At 50.0% G+C, this 20555-nt stretch overlaps 1 protein-coding gene across 1 annotated transcript in view; it reads left to right on the plus strand.

Moving 5' to 3' along the window:
* Window positions 1–20555, plus strand: part of rnf123 (ring finger protein 123) — a 718228-nt gene that overhangs the window by 641335 nt on the left and 56338 nt on the right. Inside the window, exons 35-36 of the mRNA XM_072472026.1 lie at window positions 75–217; window positions 9170–9264. Of these exons, the coding sequence (XP_072328127.1) occupies window positions 75–217; window positions 9170–9264 (238 nt within the window). The remainder of the gene's footprint in view (window positions 1–74; window positions 218–9169; window positions 9265–20555) is intronic.

Raw genomic sequence — 20555 nt, forward strand, 5'->3', positions numbered from 1 at the left:
GCCTGGAACAGTTGCATCAGTTGCTGCCAAGACCTCAGCTCAAAGTCTCAAAATGTTCTCTTACTACTTTTCAGCATTCAACGAGCAACAGCCGTACTCCTGGCTGATCCCTGCTTCCAACTGAGATCGATACAGTATCTTCTCGGAGAAAATGAGCTCTCAGCCATGGGAGCAACGCCCCCACCACCAGAGAAGAAACATTTCTCCCTCCAAGCATGTGAGTACAGTGGGCTTTGGCACTATGAGAGACCTGAATAAGATCTTCTGCATTATCTACTTGTACAGAACGTGTACCTATTGTATCAGATTTAAAATGCATCATGGGGAAGATCTCTGCTGACTTTGTGAGGTAGAGAATCTAGAAACTGTCCAGAGTTGATACGGAAACGCAATGAGTCAGCGGCAGAGGAGTGGTGGGAGGGTGCAGAGTGGTTGGAAGGTGCAGTGAAGGTCATTGTGCCTTTAGTAGCCTCCTTGTCGATTCAAACGCTTGTCTCGTGGAGAGAATCTGGTGTGTTGTTCTCCTTAAAGCAGAAATAGGACACGGATCCGATGGAGTGTGGTTCCAATAGGCCCATCTCGTTGTTCTATATGGATGCAAATGTGTTGGCCAAGCTGCTGGCAAGACATTTGGAGGGGTTTGTGCTGGTGGTTATATCAGTGGATCAGACTGGGTTTGTGAAGGGCAGCAGCACTCCAGTATAATTAGGAGGTTATTAAATGTGGTCAAGACCCCTTTGGAGGGGTGAGTCCCAGAGGTAACTGTGGAGGGGTGGGTCCCAGAGGTAACTGTGGGGGGGTGGGTCCCAGCGGTAATTGTGGAGGGATGGGTCCCAGAGGTAACAGTGGAGGGGTGGGTCCCAGACGTAATTGTGGAGGGGTGAGTCCCAGAGGTAACTGTGGAGGGGTGGGACCCAGAGGTAATTGTGCAGGGGTGGGTCCCAGAGGTAACTGTGGAGGGGTGGGTCCCAGAGGTAACTGTGGAGGGTTGAGTCCCAGAGGTAACTGTGGAGGGGTGAGTCCCAGAGGTAACTGTGGAGGGGTGGGACCCAGAGGTAACTGTGCAGGGGTGGGTCCCAGAGGTAACTGTGGAGGGGTGGGTCCCAGAGGTAACTGTGGAGGGTTGAGTCCCAGAGGTAACTGTGGAGGGGTGGGTCCCAGAGGTAACTGTGGAGGGGTGGGTCCCAGAGGTAACTGTGGAGGGGTGGGTCCCAGAGTTAATTGTGGATGGGTGGGTCCCAGAGGTAATTGTGGAGGGGTGGGTCCCAGAGGTAACTGTGGAGGGGTGGGTCCCAGAGGTAACTGTGGAGGGGTGGGTCCCAGAGGTAACTGTGGAGGGGTGGGTCCCAGAGGTAACTGTGGAGGGGTGGGTCCCCGAGGTAACTGTGGAGGGGTGGGTCCCCGAGGTAACTGTGGAGGGGTGAGTCCCAGAGGTAACTGTGGAGGGATGGGTCCCAGAGGTAACTGTGGAGGGGTGGGTCCCAGAGGTAACTGTGGAGTGGGGGGTCCCAGAGCTAACTGTGGCGGGGTGGGTCCCAGAGGTAATTGTGGAGGGGTGAGTCCCAGAGGTAACTGTGGAGTGGGGGGTCCCAGAGGTAACTGTGGAGGGGTGGGTCCCAGAGGTAACTGTGGAGGGGTGAGTCCCAGAGGTAACTGTGGAGGGGTGAGTCCCAGAGGTAACTGTGGAGGGGTGAGTCCCAGAGGTAACTGTGGAGGGGTGGGTCCCAGAGATAACTGTGGAGGGGTGGGTCCCAGGGGTAACTGTGGAGGGGTGAGTCCCAGAGGTAACTGTGGAGGGGTGGGTCCCAGAGGTAACTGTGGAGGGGTGGGTCCCAGAGGTAACTGTGGAGGGGTGGGTCCCAGGGGTAACTGTGGAGGGGTGAGTCCCAGGGGTAACTGTGGAGGGGTGGGTCCCAGAGGTAACTGTGGAGGGATTTTCACAGTAACTTCATTACCGTGTTAATGTGTGCCTACTTGTGACAATAATAAATATTATTATTACCTGTGTACCAAACAACTTGAGCAGCAAGTGATATAAACAGAGCTAAGTGATTCTACAACAAACGCAACAGATCTAAGCTGTGCAGTCCTGCCACATCCAGACGTGAATGATGGTGGACAATTACCGGAGGTCCCCAGCACCACACTAGTCAGTCGATCTACGTGATATCAAGAAATGGCTGGATATTGCAAAGGCTATGGGTCCTGACAATATTCCGGAAATAGTACTGAAGACTTCTGCTCCAGAACTAGCCAAGCTGTTCCAGTTAAGCTACTTCACTGGCATTAACCCGGCAATGTAGAAAATTGCCCACGAGTGTCCTACACACAGGAAACCGGACAATTCCAACCCAGCTAATTATTGCCCTATCAGTCTACTCTCCATCATCAGCAAAGTGAAGGAAGGAGTAATCAACAGTGCTATCAAGTGGCACTTACTCAGTAATAACCTGCTCATGGACACTCAGCTTGGGTTCATCAGGGTCACTCAGCTCCTGAACTCATTACAACTCGTTCAAACATGGACAAAAGAGCTGAATGCCAGAGGTGAGCTGAGAGTGACTGCCCTCGACATCAAGGCAACATTTGATCGAGTATGGCATCAAAGAACCCTAGCTAAACTGGAGTAAATGGGAATCAAGGAGAAAACACTCTGTCCAAAACCCTGACTCTGTATCGGAGCTCACTCTGTCCATTACCCTGACTCTGTATCAGACCTCATAGAATCATAGAATTTACAGTGCAGAAGGAGGTCATTCGGTCCATCAAGTCTACACCAGCCCTTGGAAAGAGCGCCCAACATAAGCCCACGTCTCCATCCTATCCCTGGAACCCACTAACCCCACCTAACCTAACCTTTTTTTGGGATACTAAGGACACCAGGAGGAAACCCATGCAGACACTGGGAGAACGTGCAGACTCCGCACAGACAGTGACCCAAGCCGGGAATCGAACCTGGGAACCTGGAGCTGTGAAGCAACTGCTAACCACTGTGCTTCCGTGTGCTGCCTACTAGAACTCAGGGGCCACTGTTTAAAAATAAGGGATTGATCATTTAAGAGGAGAATCTTTTCTCTCAGAGGGTTCTGACTCTGAGTGGTCGACTGCTGCACCTACATTCCTGTGTTTACATAAGAACATAAGAACTAGGAGCAGGAGTAGGCCATCTGGCCCTTCGAACCTGCTCTGCCATTCAATGAGATCATGGCTGATCCTTTGTGGACTCAGCTCCACTTTCCCACCCGAACACCACAACCCTTTATTCTTCAAAAAACTATCCATCTTTGAACGAGTGAGGGAGGAGGTCCGGAGATGGGATGCGTCCCGCTATCATTGGCGGGGAGGGTGCAGACTGTTAAGATGATGATTCTCCCGCGATTCTTGTTTGTTTTTCAGTGTCTCCCCATCTTTATCCCGCGGTCCTTCTTTAAGAGGCTGAATAAAATTATTCTGGGATTTGTATGGGCGGGGAAGTCCCCGCGGGTGAAGAGGGTGATTCTTGAAAGGAGCAGAGGAGAAGGGGGGCTGGCGTTGCCGAACATCAGCAACTATTACTGGGCGGCCAACATAGCGATGATAAGGAAATGGATGGTGGGTGTGAGGTAGGTTTGGGAGCGGATGGAGGCTGCTTCGTGCAGGGGCACTAGCTTAGCTGCCCTGGTCACGGCGCCTCTGCTGCGTTCGCCGGCACGGTACTCCACCAGCCCGATAGTGATGGCGGCTCTTCGGATCTGGGGCCAGTGGAGGAGGCATGTAGGGGAGGTAAGAGCATCGGTGTGGACCCCAATCTGCGGCAACCATCGATTTGCCCCAGGGAACATGGACGGGGGGTATCGACTGTGGTGGAGGGCGGGGATTGTGAGGATGGGGGATCTGTTCCTGGAAGGGAGCTTTCCGAGCATGAGGGCGGTGAGGAGAAGTTTGGGCTGACGAGAGGAAACAACTTTAGATACTTGCAGGTGAGGGATTTTGTATGCAGCCTGGTGCCGTCCTTCCCACGTCTCCCGCCGAAGGGGAGGCAGGATAGGGTAGTTTCTAGGGGAGAGGTGGGAGAGGGTAGAGTTTCAGACGTCTACAAGGACCTAATGAGAGCTGAGGATACGCAGATCGAGGACCTGAAGCTTAAGTGGGAGGAGGAGCTGGGGGGGGGAGGAGGAGCAAGAGGACGGTATTTGGGCAGAAGCCCTGAGCAGAGTAAACACGACCGCAACATGCGCCAGGCTCAGCCTGATCCAGTTGAAGGTCGTGCACCGGGCCCACACGATGGTGGCCCGGATGAGTAAATTCTTTGGGATGAAGGACAAGTGTGCTAGATGCGCCGGAGGGCCAGCTAACCATGTACACATGTTCTGGTCGTGCCCTAAACTCGGCGGGTATTGCCAGGAATTCGCAGATGTCATGTCCCGGGTGTTGAAAACTGGGGTGGTAATGAGGCCGGAGGTGGCAATCTTTGGGGTTTCGGAGGATCCGGGAGTCTAGGAAGAGAGGGAGGCCGATGTTCTGGCCTTTGCTTCCCTAGTAGCCCTGCGACGAATACTGTTAGCATGGAGGGACTCAAAGCCCCCGAGGGCTGAGGTATGGCTGTCGGACATGGCGAGCTTTCTTGACTTAGAGAAAGTCAAGTTCGCCTTGAGAGGTTCACTACTAGGGTTTGCCCGAAGGTGGCAGCCATTTATTGACTTCTTCGCAGAGGAGTAAGCGTCAGCGGGGGGGCGGGGGGGGGGGGGGGGCTAGGGTAGAGTAGAGTAGAATAGGGGGATATTGAGGCAGGTCCGTGCGTGAACAGAGGCGTGGTTTGCACTATGTTTAATTAGTGTCTTGACTTTTTTTTGTACTGTACAATGTCATTTTTTCTATATGCCTAAAATACCTCAATAAAATTGTTTGTTAAGAAAAAAAGCTATCCATCTTTATCTTGAAAACATTTAATAAAGGAGCCTCAACTGCTCAATTGGGCACGGAATTCCATAGATTCACAACCCTTTGGATGAAGAGGTTCCTCCTAAGCTCAGTCCTAAATCTACTTCCCCTTATTTTGAGGCTATGCCCCCTGGTTCTGCTTTCACTCGCCAGTGGAAACAACCTCGCCGCATCTACCCTAATTATTCCCTCATAATTTTTTTATGTTACCCCCCCCCCCAACCGCATCCTTCTAAATTCCAACGAGTACAGTCCCAGTCTACTCAACTTCTCCGCGTAATCGAAACCCCTCAACTCTGGGATTAACCCAGTGACTCTCCTCTGCACACCCTCCAGTGCCAGTGTATCCTTTCTCGGGTAAGGAGACCAAAACTGAACACAATACTCCAGGTGTAGCCTCACTAACACCTTATGCAGTTGCAGCATAACTTCTCTAGTCTTAAACTCCATCCCTCTAGCAATGAAGGACAAAACTCCATTCGCCTTCTTCAACACCTGATGCACCTGTGAACCAACTTTTTGCGATTCATGCACTGGGACACCCAGGTCCCTCTGCACAGCAGCATGTTTTAATATTTTATCATTTAAATAATAATCTCTTTTGTTGTTGTTCCTACCAAAATGGATAACCTCACATTTGTCTACATTGTATTCCACACTGTCCATCACCCTGACTCTGTATCAGACCTCACTCTGTCCATTACCCTGACTCAGTATCAGACCTCACTCCGTCCATTACACTGACTCTGTATCAGACCTCACTCTGTCCATTACCCTGACTCTGTATCAGACCTCACTCTGTCCATTACCCTGACTCAGTATCAGACCCCACTCTGTCCATTACCCTGACTCTGTATCAGACCCCACTCTGTCCATTACCCTGACTCTGTATCAGACCTCACTCTGTCCATTATCCAGACTCAGTATCAGACCTCACTCTGTCCATTACCCTGACTCTGTATCAGACCTCACTCTGTCCATTACGCTGACTCTGTATCAGACCTCACTCTGTCCATTACACTGACTCTGTATCAGACGTCACTCTCTCCATTACCCTGACTCTGTATCAGACCTCATTCTGTCCATTACCCTGACTCCACATCAGACCTCACTCCGTCCATTACCCTGACTCTGCATCAGACCTCACTCCGTCTATTACATGGACTCTGTATCAGACCTCACTCTGTCCATTACCCGGACTCTGTATCAGACCTCACTCTGTCCATTACCCGGACTCTGATTCAGACCTCACTCTGTCCATTACCCGGACACTGTATCAGACCTCGCCCTGTCCATTTCCCTGACACTGTATCAGACCTAACTCCGTTCATTACCCTGACTCTGCATCAGACCTCACTCCGTCCATTACCCTGGCTCTGTATCAGACCTCACTCCGTCCATTACACTGACTCCACATCAGACCTCACTCTGTATATTACTCAGACTCAGTATCAGACCTCGCCCTGTCCATTTCCCTGACTCTGTATCAGACCTCACTCCGTTCATTACCCTGACTCTGCATCAGACCTCACTCTGTCCATTACCCTGACTCTGCATCAGACCTCACTCCGTCCATTACCCTGACTCTGTATCAGACCTCACTTTGTCCATTACACTGGCTCTGCATCAGACCTCACTCCGTCCATTACCCTGACTCTGTATCAGACCTCACTTTGTCCATTACACTGACTCAGTATCAGACCTCACTCGGTCGATTACCCTGACTCAGTATCAGACCTCACTTTGTCCATTACACTGACTCTGTATCAGACCTCACTCCGTCCATTACCCTGACTCTGTATCAGACCTCACTTTGTCCATTACACTGGCTCTGCATCAGACCTCACTCCGTCCATTACACTGACTCTGTATCAGACCTCACTTTGTCCATTACGCTGACTCAGTATCAGACCTCACTTGGTCCATTACCCTGACTCAGTATCAGACCTCACTCCGTCCATTACACGGACTCTGTATCAGACCTCACTCCGTCCATTACACTGACTCAGTATCAGACCTCACTCGGTCCATTACCCTGACTCAGTATCAGACCCCACTCTGTCCATTACCCTGACTCAGTATCAGACCCCACTCTGTCCATTACCCTGACTCAGTATGAGACCTCACTCCGTCCATTACACTGACTCTGTATCAGACCTCACTCCGTCCATTACCCTGACTCAGTAACAGACCTCACTCCATCCATTACACTGACTCTGTATCAGACCTCACCCTGTCCATTACCCTGACTCTGTATCAGATCTCACTCCGTCCATTACACTGATTCTGTATCAGACCCCACTCTGTCCATTACCCTGACTCTGTATCAGAGCTCACTTTGTCCATTACCCTGACTCAGTATCAGACCTCACTCCGTCCATTACCCTGACTCTGTATCAGACCTCACTCTGTCCATTACACTGACTCAGTATCAGACCTCACTCGGTCCATTACACTGACTCAGTATCAGACCTCACTCCGTCCATTACACTGACTTAGTATCAGACCTCACCCTGTCCATTACACTGACTCAGTATCAGACCTCACTCCGTCCATTACCCTGACTCTGTATCAGACCTCACTCTGTCCATTACACTGACTCAGTATCAGACCTCACTCCGTCCATTACACTGACTCAGTATCAGACCTCACTCGGTCCATTACCCTGACTCTGTATCAGACCTCATTCGGTCCATTACCCTGACTCAGTATCAGACCTCACTCCGTCCATTACCCTGACTCTGCATCAGACCTCACTCCGTCCATTACCCTGACTCTGTATCAGACCTCACGCCGTCCATTACACTGACTCAGTATCAGACCTCACACCATCCAATACCCTGACTCAGTATCGGACCTCACTCCGTCCATTACACTGACTCTGTATCAGACCTCACTTTGTCCATTACACTGACTCAGTATCAGACCTCACTCCGTCCATTACACTGACTCTGTATCAGACCTCACTTTGTCCATTACCCTGACTCTGTATCAGACCTCACTCGGTCCATTACACTGACTCTGTATCAGACCTCACTCGGTCCATTACCCTGACTCAGTATCAGACCTCACTCCGTTCATTACACTGACTCTGTATCAGACCTCACTCCGTCCATTACACTGACTCAGTATCAGACCTCACAAGATCCATTACCCTGACTCAGTATCAGACCTCACTCCGTCCATTACACTGACTCTGTATCAGACCTCACTCCGTCCATTACACTGACTCTGTATCAGACCTCACTCCGTCCATTACCCTGACTCTGCATCAGACCTCACTTTGTCCATTACACCGACTCTGTATCAGACCTCACTCTGTCCATCACCCGGACTCTGTATCAGACCTCACTCTGTCCATTACCCGGACTCTGTATCAGACCTCACTCCATCCATTACACTGACTCTGTATCAGACCTCACTCCGTCCATTACACTGACTCTGTATCAGACCCCACTCTGTCCATTACCCTGACTCTGTATCAGAGCTCACTTTGTCCATTACACTGACTCAGTATCAGACCACACTCTTTCCATTACCCTGACTCAGTATCAGACCTCACTCCGTCCATTACACTGACTCTGTATCAGACCTCACTCCGTCCATTACCCTGACTCTGCATCAGACCTCACTCTGTCCATTACCCGGACTCTGTATCAGACCTCACTCTGTCCATTACCCGGATTCTGTATCAGACCTCACTCTGTCCATTACCCTGTCTCTGTACCAGACCTCACTCCGTCCATTACCCTGATTCTGTATCAGACCTCGCCCTGTCCATTTCCCTGACTCTGTATCAGACCTCACTCTGTCCATTACTCTGACTCTGTATCAGACCTCACTCCGTCCATTACCGTGATTCTGTATCAGACCTCACCCTGTCCATTTCCCTGACTCTGTATCAGACCTCACTCTGTCCATTACCCTGACTCTATCAGGCCTCACTCTGATCATTACTCTGACTCTGTATCTGGCCTCACTCTGTCCATTACTCTGACTCTGTATCAGACTGACTCTGTATATTACTCTGACTCTGTATCAGACTGACTGTGTATATTACCCTGACTCTGTATATTACCCACTCTGTTTCAGACTTCGCTTTGTCCACTAACATAATTCTTGGTGACCGTCATTGGAAACCATTTAATAACAATTTTGGGTGTATTAAACCATTTTCTGACTTTCTAATGATGATTTGTTTCAGAATGTGTCTGTGTGACTGAGTCTCCCTTTGTTTCTTCCTTTGCAGACCCAGATTACATCAGCCTGGAGGAGCTGGGGAAAGTTGAAGGTTTGCTCTCCCATTTGACCCGTGAATCCAGACAGGCTGCAGCGACTGCAATGGTGAGTACTGCAGAGGGCAGTCCATTGACACAGTGCTTTTTACCTGTTAGCCGCCAGTTTTGTTACTAAATCATTATCTTGGCACCAATACTGACAGTCTCTCAGTAAATCTATTTCTTTGCAAGCAGTGGTTAGGAACATAGTCCCAGTGTTTCCAGGACTCCAGATTGCAGGTGTTGTCGTCTGTTAGGCTGGAAGATATACAGAAACTTGAAAATACATGTACTTCATTAAGAATGTACTAGTTAATTGAGTCATAGTTTTTATGGCAAATAAAATGACACATCGGCCCTTCATGTGCGTGCCGACCATCGAGCACCTATTTACTCTCATCCCATTTTCCAACATTTGTCTGCTGTGGCATTTCAGGTGTTGCTAACTTTAGTTTGGTTCAATTGGCTCTGTTTTATAACCTTTGCTCTAGAGTCGCCAGGTATCTTTATGATACCACCACGAGGTTCAAGTTCAAGTAACGATCAATAACTCAATATACCAATTACTAACATTCAAATCAAAATACATTTATTTACACACAGTCAAATCTACTCATGCATAAACTCTACTTCTAAGCTATTTCTATCACTAACAGGCCGATACTTAGCTTCGGACTGGCCCACCAGGTCAGGGGAACAAATGGCCTTTCGTTCGGGTTCTGAGTCTGCGGGATTCAAAAGCTGGTATGGACTGGTAGCGAGGAGCGCCTATCTCGTAGCGAGCATTGATTTGAGACTTACGTTCTTCGGCGGCAGCTGAACAGGTCACTGTCAAGGGTTGGTTCACGTTGCTGAGTGACCCTGTCAAGAAGGACGATTTGAACTTGGGGGCTTTACTTTATAGTCCCCAGGGGCTTCCCGCCTTTCGGGGTGGACCCCGTACCTGGTTCCAAGTGATTGGACTTTGTTCCAATCGCTTGGTTCGATTTCTCCAATACTGGAGCGGTTCCCTGATCGATGGGCGCTCTTTAGGTGTCCGTTAACCTCTTTTGTGTTGGCTCCTGCTGGCGCCGAGGAGTCTGGCTTGGCCTTGTTTATCTCAAATGTTTCGATTGTTCCCGGGGATCGCTCATTAGTATGTTGATGGCCGCTACATTATTATGCAGATGGCTGCTTGTATCGATGCTGTCTGGGCTTTTGCAGAGTTTAATACACAGTAACTTGCATCTGCTAGTTTCTGCCTCTGTTGGCTGAATTTCCCTTCAGCCTTTGCTGTTCTCCATTTTACATCGGGAATTGACCAACCCAGGTGGCTACACTCCCTCGTGATCCTAGCGCGAAGCGTGAAGGGTCACATAATTGCGTTGTTCTGCTTTCCCTGACCCGGCGAGCACTCTTCTATGGCCATAACTATGCAAAAAAATTTTAACTGACAATTCTGAGGGGCGCTATGTCAAGCAGGGACATGCATTACAAAATAAGAAAATCGGTACCTCTAACTATCCTTAATAAACTACACTCACTCAAACATTCAATCATACTAACTTCCTAAACAATACACACAAAATCATAGCAGCATTATACATATTTTTCCTGGCTTGGCAGTCAAGCTCAGGATTGTACAATCGCTCATGAAACATTTCTTTATTCACAAAAAACTCAAATAATGTTCATTATTATCGATCGCGGGGGTCGGGGGTCTGGTCGTATCTGAAAATAGGGGATCTTATCCTATATACCGGGGTGCGAGCGCGGTAGGCTCTCCTTCGCCATTTCCTCAGACGAATAGTCTGCACGATGCAGCAGAGTATCGCCAATACCAATAAGGATTCTATCACGTAGGACAGGGAATACCAGGTTATAAACCTGTCACACCAAGATGGTGTGGTGTCGCTTGTGACTGGGCTCTGGGTGCTATGGGGAAGTGAATCATTAATGGCTGGGGGGGGGTTGAGGTCAGGGGGTTCGCGTTCGCGTGCAACCAAATGTCCATTATGGTGATGAGCAACATGGAGGATGTCCTCATGGTTCTTCTTCCTTCACTTCTCTTCTCTGGTCCTGGAGCTCCTGGAGTTCTGTGGGATCAAGCATAGTGTCTGTTACTATCTTGGTTTAATATCTCATATGATAGCCTGTCTGTCCTTTAGTGCCAATTACTCCCTTTATAATTGGTGACTATGTGTGACTCCCTCATTTTTTTCCTTTAAACCGAATTTCAGGACAAGACACACGTAAAAATACTGAAACAGTGCGAGCCGTCTCGCAGGCTGTGCGATTTACCATCCAAATGTTTGAGGATGTAAATAGCAGAGGGTTGGCAACCTAAGGGTTACCTGAAAACAAACCAAAACTTTTTGAACTAAATTGCCGAAATGAGGTGCGTATGCGCCGCGACGGGTAAGATTTGGATGGAATCCCCGGGTAGGACGGCGACCAATGCCGTGTGTGCTCTACCCGAGCGTAGCTGACCAGAGGGGGGTTCCCAGGCAGGGCGGGTCTCAATGCTGTTTCTCCACTGCCTGAGCAACCGACAAGAACGGGCAAGAAATATAGTCATCTTGGGGGGTTCCGGTATTGGTTCTTCCTTCGAACCAAAAGGGCAGTAACGAACGGGGGCCTGGCAAGCTCTCAGAGGCTTCTGCTGATGAGCGTGCTGACCAATTCTCAGAGGTTTCGGCCGAAAAATGTGTGGGGCCGTGGAAAGATTTCCGATTTCACAAACAACATTTAACAAAACTAGTACAAACGACATAAAACATGCTGCAGGTTCCATCAGAAAGGACACCGTTTTCTCCCAAGCGGTTCCTTATTAAAACATCATTATGGACACCTCAGTTATCGGTTGCAAACAGGGTCGCAAAGGGGTTCTCGTTTTGGGAGTCAGACTCAAGGTCGGCATCTTCTCCCGGATGCCAAACTCTCGAATGTATCAGGGCGGATAGGGCTGCATGGTGTGATTTGGGATCCCTCTCGTCATTCCGGACGAGTCTGTATGAGTTATCTCGGTGCCAAAAGGTGGTGTCTAGTTCTGTGGGGACGGAATCGGGGTCGTCATTGTAGATCGGTGGTCGGTGGTGGGGTTTGTTGGGGAAAGTGACGATGAAGGGATCACTCGAATCGTGCTCAGATTCGGTGGGTGTGGGGCCTGTTGCATGGGGATAGTAGGGAGACGTGCTGTGGCTATTGTCCGAGACACAGTCGCTGCTGCTGCTGTCTGTGGGCGTTCCGGGGCGGAGTCTAGAGTTCGGGGGTGGAGTCGGGGTGGAGTCCGTGGCTGGGCTGGACGTGTTGGGGGAGGGTAGGGTTACGTTGGCTGTGGGCAGGGTGTGGTCTGCTCCGTCGAGCATGACGTGGTGTGCGTGGTTAGACTGTGTTCCATATGCCTTAAGCTGGTTGATGTGGAACCACGCAGTCTTTCCATTGGGGTACTTTATTTTGTACACGGAGGGGCTTACTTTGTCCGCAATGGAGTACGGACCCGAGTATTTAAGTGACAGGAATGTGCTGGGGTTGTATACGGAGAGCATGACTTGCTGTCCTACACTGAACTCAGTCGCATGCACTGTCTTATCGAAACAGGCCTTGCTCTGTTTCTTTCTTGTGCCCAATTTCGCTGCGGCTGCTAGCTGAGCCGTTTTTACATTTTCCACTAATTGTTTGACTGCTTTCTCGTGTGTGAGGGCTGTCACTTTGGGGCTGGTCAAATCTAATCCCAATAAAAATTCTGTGCCTTGCATGGGGCGTCCGGTCATGAGGGTGTGTGGGGTGTAACCTGTAGAAGTTGAAACTGTATTTCGCAAAAACATCAGCGCAAAAGGGAGGACTGAATCCCAAGTGGTGTTGTTTTGCTGGACCATTTTTCTGAGGGTGGATTTTAGGGTCCGATTCATGCGCTCCACGATACCACTTGACTGGGGGTGGTATGCGATGTGGAATTTTTGGGTAATGCCAAATATCGTGAGGACGTTTTTCATGACGCGTCCCGTAAAATGGGAGCCTTGGTCGGATTCAATGCTGCGGGGGAGTCCCCATCTCGTAAAGATGTGGTGGGTTAGGATCTTGGCTGTGGTCTTTGCCGTGTTTGTTCTGGATGGGAATGCTTCCACCCATTTTGTAAACGTGTCTTATCACCACAAGTACATACTTATAACCATTCCTGCAAGGGGGCAATGGTCCAATGTAATCAAACTGGAGGTTAGTCCAGGGGCCATTAACGGGTCGTGTGTGGCTGAGTTGAGCTTTCTTTGCGTATCTGTCCGGGTTGTTCTGGGCACAGATAAGGCAATTCTCAACGTAGTGAGTTACATCGTCTTTTAAACTCGGCCACCAACAGAGCTGCCTGAGGTGGGCTGCAGTGGGATTAATTCCCTGATGCCCATGACTGTCATGGAACAAACAAATGAGCTCATTTCTGTCCTGTTCAGTAACCACAGAAAGGGTGTATTTTAACACCACACCATCGTGTGTGGCCAGAGCATTTTTAAACCTATCGTAAGGTGCTGGATAGTTTCCTTTTAAAATCTCCCTGAGATTGTTGTCCTGCTTCTGGGCCTGCACTAAATCCTCGATATTAGTCTGCGAGACCTGCGAGTCTGCATTCACTGGTGCGCTTTCGGGGGGTGTCCAAAAATATCCATGCCTGGAACCTGCTTTTGTCAGTGCGTCGGCTTTCACATTTGCAGCGGGGGAGGAACGATGGTGACTTCGAACTTTGATGATTCCAAAGGTCCTGTTCTGTGCTCGCTCTAAAATCTGACGGAGCAATGGGGCTGAAAGGAGGGGTTTTCCGTCTGCGGAAACAAATCCTCTTGCTTTCCACAGGGGTAGGAATTCCGTAGGGCTGTTGCAGACATAGAGGCTGTCCGAGTATATGTCTGCTGGGCTGGGGAAGGAATCTGGGTGTTCCACTATGTATGCGATGGCCGCAAGTTCTGCTGCCTGCGCGCCTAAGTGTCCTGGAAGTTTTATTGCTATTTCTTCTAGGGCGCCTCCCTGCGCGTCCTCGACGTAAATGCCGCATCCTGTTATGCGCTTCCCTTGTAATATTGTGGAAGATCCATCCACATATACCCTAATGGGTTCGCACGTGTCTGTGTGCTTGGGGCTCTGGGTTGAACTACCTATCTTTCTGGGAAGTGTTTTAACAATAAAGGGGCCTGTGTTGTGGTGTGGTGAGATGATTTTGCAGCCGTGGGGGGTGCCTGGGTACTGAAGGTTATCGGCTAAGAAAGTGTAGGCCTTGGTCCTTTTAACAGTGATGTCCCGTCCCTGCAAAAGAAGGGTCCATCTAGCTGCTCTAATCTGACTAACTGTACCGTCCTTGAGTCGTCCGTCCAGTAAAAGTTGGGTGGGGGGGTGTTCTGTGAGGATTGTGATGGGGTTTAGTCCGGTTATGTAAGAAAAATACTGTACTGCCCAAAAAACTGCGAGCAGGTGCCTTTCACAGGCTGAAAATCCCTGCTCCACAGCATCTAAAACTCTGGAGGCGTAAGCTACGGGCCTTAACTGGTCGTGCCGTTCCTGGAGGAGCACAGCCGAAAGGGTGCGGTCTGTGCTTGCTACCTCTATCGCATAGGGGGAAAGCGGGTCTGGAACTTGTAGTGCGGGGGCTGCTATGAGGGCTCTTTTCAAAGAGTCCACAGCATCCGTATGCTGCGGAAGCCATTCCCAGGGGGCTCCTTTCTTTAGGAGGTCTGAGAGGGGTGCTGCCCTGTTGGCAAAACCGTCAATGTGGTTTCAGCAGTAGCCAACCAGTCCTAAAAACAACCGGAGGGATGAAACGTTCTGGGGAAGGGGCAATTTAGCAATCGAGTCAATTATTTTATGCTCGATCTCGCGTTTACCATATGTGATAATTGTACCCAAATATATCACCTTGTTTTCCAAAATCTGGGCCTTTTTGGGGTTTACTTTACACCCAATTTTCTGTAGGAGTTCCAGGAGTTCGGACAGAAGCTCGATGTGCTCTTCCTTGGTGTCTGTCTGCAGTAGTAGGTCGTCTACGTACTGGACCAGACATTCGGGGCGAGAAAATTTGGCTAAACCATTTGCCAGCTGTCGGTGGAAAATGGAGGGGGAGTTATGGAAGCCTTGTGGAAGGCATGTCCACGTGTACTGTTGGTTTTTAAAAGTGAAGGCAAATTTGTACTGGCACGCCTTTGCCAATGGAATGGACCAGAATCCATTACTGATATACAAAACCGTAAAGTATCGGGAATTGAGTCCCTGCTTGAGCATGGTCTCGGGACTTGTGGCTACCGTGGGGGCTGCTGTGGGGATGACTTTGTTGAGTTCCCGGTAATCGATGGTCAGTCGCCATGATCCATCGGGCTTTCTCACTGGCCAAATCGGGGCATTATTAGTAGAGGCTACTAAGTATGCCCTGCTCTAATAAGCTGTCGATAACTTTTGCGATTTCTCCCTCTGCCTCTTGGGGAAATCCATATTGCTTTTGGGGTCTAGGGTCCAGGTCCTGTGATTTGTACTGGACCAGTCATCTGACCAAAACTCGCCTACTGCGCTAATCTTGTTTGCATATTCTCCTATGGTGAGCGTTGCGGGGCTCTTGCAGATTTTGCCATTCTCCAGACACATTGTTTTACCGGATCAAATGAAAGATGGTGGGAGTTCATAAAGTCTATGCCTAAAATGTGTTCTGCTGTGTGGGGTAGATCGACTAAAACTATGGGGTGCTTGGTGGTGATGTTGCCGATTTGAATGGGTACAGGGGCTGTGATGTGTCCCTGCTGTGAGTGGCCTGTAAAGCCGCTGAGGGTGATGGTGGCTGTAGTGGGCCACGTGTCCTTTTCAAACATGGTGGAGGAATTGATTGTGGTGCGGGACCCTCCTGTGTCCCAGAGAAACTCGATGGGCTGTCCCTGTATTTTTGCTGCAACTACCGGTTGGCCGGACCTATCCCAAAGGGTGTCGCAGACTCAACTGGGGGAGCCGAACACCGTCAGTCCGTTCCGTTCAGGTCCGTCTGGCCTGAACGGGTGCTCACACTATGTATGGGCTCCGCCTTATTCTTACTTAGCGTGCCCGTCTGCTGGGCTCTCTGTGGCTTTCGTGGGGCATTGCATTCTCTTGCAAAGTGTCCTAAATGTCCACAGTTGTAACACTCCTGTGACTTTTGTGGGGGGCTGTTCTTGCCTTCATTTACCCATGCGGGGTTCTGGTGTGCCTTAACTACATGTATGTCTGCTTCTGCCTGCTGTTCTTCGGGATTTTTAACTGCGGGTTTGTTTTGTACGGACTGCTCCCAGGTGCGGGACAATCTTTTTACGACCCATTTCTCATTATGAGCCTCCTCTGAGGGATCATAATTCGCACAAGCTTTCTGTCCTGTTTCTGTGGCATGGGAGATAAGGGTGCGGGTCCATTTGGCCATGTTGTCTGGGGACAAATGGGCGCGGTCTAAGTCTACGAAAACTGCGGCAAAATGGATCCACAGGCGTCCAGCAAACGCTGTGGGGTGCTCAGTCTTCCTTTGCCTGCACTTATTGAGGCCATCTACGGGGTCACCCCTGTTGTACCCGATCGCATCTAGGATCGCGGTACTCATTTCTGCAAGAGTGCCTCCACCTACATTCTGTGGGTCGGGAAGGGCTGCTACGACCGAAGGGTCTAAACTCAAAACTGTGAGCTTTACGTACTCTCGCTCATCCAGGCCGTACATGGTCGCCTGCTGCTTTACTCGTGCAAAGAAGTGGTGGGGGTCTGAGGTGGGGGAGGAACGTTTTGATCTTATCGCACGCGTCCCGTAATTGGGTCACTGTTAAGGGGGTGGTGTACATAAATTCCGTGTCGTCCGATGTGGCTGTGCAGTGGGTGGTGACTGGGTTCATTGGAGCCTGAACTATCTGCTCTGTGCGGGGTTGGGGCGCTTTTCTCTTCTGGGGTTTTCCCTGCGCACATGTTCCTTGAACATATCTCTGCGCTGTCTCACTCAATTCTTCCCAATCAGGGCCGTCTTCCTCGCCTAACTGTGATCCAAAGGTTTCCTGGAATCCTTTTTGAACTGAAAGCAGAGATTGCAGTTCTGCAATCTGCTTCCGGCACTTTGCGTGGTCTAATGAGCTTTGTCTTTGCTCCGTGGTGGCAGCATGGAGTGCTCTTAACGCTGCCTTCAGGTCACTACACTGCCTCTACCTGCTTCTCGGTTTCCTCTCGTACCAGGACTGCACGTTGTGTGTCCTGATAGGCCTTTTCATACTGGGATTGGAAGCTGCTTAGGTGCGCCAGACAAGACTGGTGTGCCCACTTGGCATCATCCACCTCTCCGTCTTTTGCTGCCAACTTCCTCCTTAATTCTACGTTCTCTTTTTCTGCCTCACTGACATCGACCTTGCTCATTCGATGTATGCCTTCTATCTCTTTCCGGAGCATCCTAACGACCTCCTCTGTGCCTCGCAATTGTGCCAAACAGGACACGATTGCCATTGGCTTGTAAGCTTTTCCTAAGCTCTTTTTGTGAATCTCGCTCAGGTTCTCCCACCAAGTATGTCCTATACTCCCGGGACCTGTTTCCTCATTGTTACAGAATTCGCTCCAAAGGGGCCATCTTTCCCTTTGAGGTATTTCCTGATGTCCCGTTTGTCCTACTCTACTGCTGGTCGCTGCGACCACAAATTCTTCGGGGTTCATGAGGCATTGCATTGCCATCTTTCCTCTCTAAATACTCTTTTTAAAATTTGGAACAAGGGGTCTTCAGGCGGTGCTGTAATTACGGGTACGGCTTTTGCTATTTTCCGGAATACAAACTCCCGACAGTTTTGTCGCAACAAAAAAATACATCAGTTTACCTTATAGCCCTGTTAGTTATGCATGCATTTAACACACTTCCGAATTATGAGGATTGATCAGAACTGCTTGAACACTTGTGGTTTTCTGTTCCCAATTGGATCTCTAATTCAAATTTTTGGTTCTCCCGGAGTGGTGAAGCCACTTCTAGATCGGATCCCGTCAGATGTCGCCAGTAATATGTTGCTAACTTTTGGTTGGTTCAATTGGCTCTGTTTTATAACCTTTGCTCTAGAGTCGCCAGGTATCTTTATGATACCGCCACGAGGTTCAAGTTCAAGTAATGATCAATAACTCAATACACCAATTACTAACATTCAAATCAAAGCACATTTATTTACACACAGTCAAATCTACTCAGGCATAAACTCTACTTCTAAGCTATTTCTATCACTAACAGGCCAATAGTTAGCTTCGGACTGGCCACCAGGTCAGGGGAACAAATGGCCTTTCGTTCGGGTTCTGAGTCTGCGGGATTCAAAAGCTGGTATGGACTGGTAGCTAGGAGCGCCTATCTCGTAGCGAGCGTTGATTTGAGACTTACGTTCTTCGGCGGCAGCTGAACAGGTCACTGTCAAGGGTTGATTTGCGTTGCTGAGTGACCCTGTCAAGAAGGACGATTTGAACTTGGGGGCTTTACTTTATAGTCCCCAGGGGCTTCCCGCCTTTCGGGGCGGACCCCGTACCTGGTTCCAAGTGATTGGACTTTGTTCCAATCGCTTGGTTCGATTTCTCCAATACTGGAGCGGTTTCCTGATCGATGGGCGCTCTTTAGGTGTCCGTTAACCTCTTTTGTGTTGGCTCCTGCTGGCACCGAAGAGTCTGGCTTGGCCTTGTTTATCTTAATTGTTTCGATTGTTCCCGGGGATCGTTCATTAGTATGTAGATGGCCGCTACATTATTATGCAGATGGCTGCTTGTATCGATGCTGTCTGGGCTTTTGCAGAGTTTAATACACAGTAACTTGCATCTGCTAGTTTCTGCCTCTGTTGGCTGAATTTCCCTTCAGCCTTTGCTGTTCTCCATTTTACATCGGGAATTGGCCAACCCAGGTGGCTACACAGGTACTCGCCTAAATACGACTACTATTATTCATAATAATAATAATTTTTAATAGTGTCACAAGTAGTCTTACATTAACACTGTAATGAAGGGGACTTCCGGTGGCGTGCATGGTATGAGTGGTCACACACAGGGCAGCTCCTGCTTGAAGGCATAGAAAAGAGCTTTTTACCCGATATTGGGTGCAATTCGACAGAAAGGGTAGTTGATAGTCGGAGGAGTAGTTGCCCCCGGGAGTGGTATGTCTGCTGGTTAACACACCCGGCAGAAGACAGTGAAAGACCTAGCCAAGGAATTGGAGGAGACATGTGGCGCAGCAGCCAGTGGAAGGATGGCGGAGGGGGAAGGGCTAGTGCAAGTAGCAAAGCCCTAGATGGAATAGTTGATGGCCTTCATCAAGGCAGAGTTCCGCCAGCAGAGGAAGGAGATGCCGGAGGATCGCTTGAAGGCCATCGAAGAGGCTGTGGCATTCCTGACGGGCTTGATGGAGAGGGTGGAGAAATGTTTGGAGGTGAAGGGGTCGCAGATCCAAGAAATTGAGAGGGTAATGTCGGACCACAGTGATCGGGTGGTGGCATTGGAGGCCGAGGTGGGGCTATTAGGAGACCTTTGCAAGACGTTGAAAGCAAAGGTGGAGGAGCAGGAAAACAGTTTGAGAAGGCAGAACCTGTGGATAGTAGGCCTGCCTGAAGGAGTGGAAGGTGTGAGTGCCACGAGGTACGTTTCGAGGATGCTGGCAGGGCTGGTGGTGAAGGGGATGCTGGATCAGGTCCCTGAAGTGGACTGAGCGCACAGGCCTCTGACGCAGAAGCCTAGAGCAGGGGAGCCGCCGTGTGTGGTGTTTGTGAGACTCCATAAGTTCATGGAGAAAGAGAAGAGCTTGTGGTGGGCCAGTGAGAAGGGCAACTGTGAATGGGAGGGGAACAAGGTCCAAATATACATGATGTGGAGATGCCGGCGTTGGACTGGGGTGAGCACAGTACGAAGTCTTACAACACCAGGTTAAAGTCCAACAGGTTTGTTTCGATGTCACTAGCTTTCGGAGCGCAGCTCCTTCCTCCGGTGAATGAACTATATACATGGACATTGAAGCTGAGCTGGCAAAACAGCGTGCAGGGTTCAACAATTCCTCGTAGAAGTCCCTGAAGACCCTGTTGATGCCAGCTCCACTCTGCACCACACTCCCCTGTCCTTAACTCCCCCGATCTCCCTAGCTGCGTCCCGCTTCCGAAGCTGATGCGCAGCATCCGGCTTGCCTTTTCCCCATACTCGTAGACCGCCCCCTGGGCCTTCCTCCACTGCACCTCCGCCTTCTTGGTCGTCACCAGGTCGAATTCGCCTCTTCCTCAACAATCCTTCCTTGGGCTCCTCCGCATACCTCCTGTCTACCCTCACCATCTCCCCCACCAGCCTCTCCCTCTCCCCCCGCTCCCTCCGCTCCTTGTGGGTCCTAATGGAGATCAGGTCTCCCCTCACCACCGCCTTCAGTGCCTC

This window comes from Scyliorhinus torazame, chromosome 13 (assembly GCF_047496885.1).
Source record: "Scyliorhinus torazame isolate Kashiwa2021f chromosome 13, sScyTor2.1, whole genome shotgun sequence".
Lineage (NCBI taxonomy): Eukaryota > Metazoa > Chordata > Chondrichthyes > Carcharhiniformes > Scyliorhinidae > Scyliorhinus > Scyliorhinus torazame.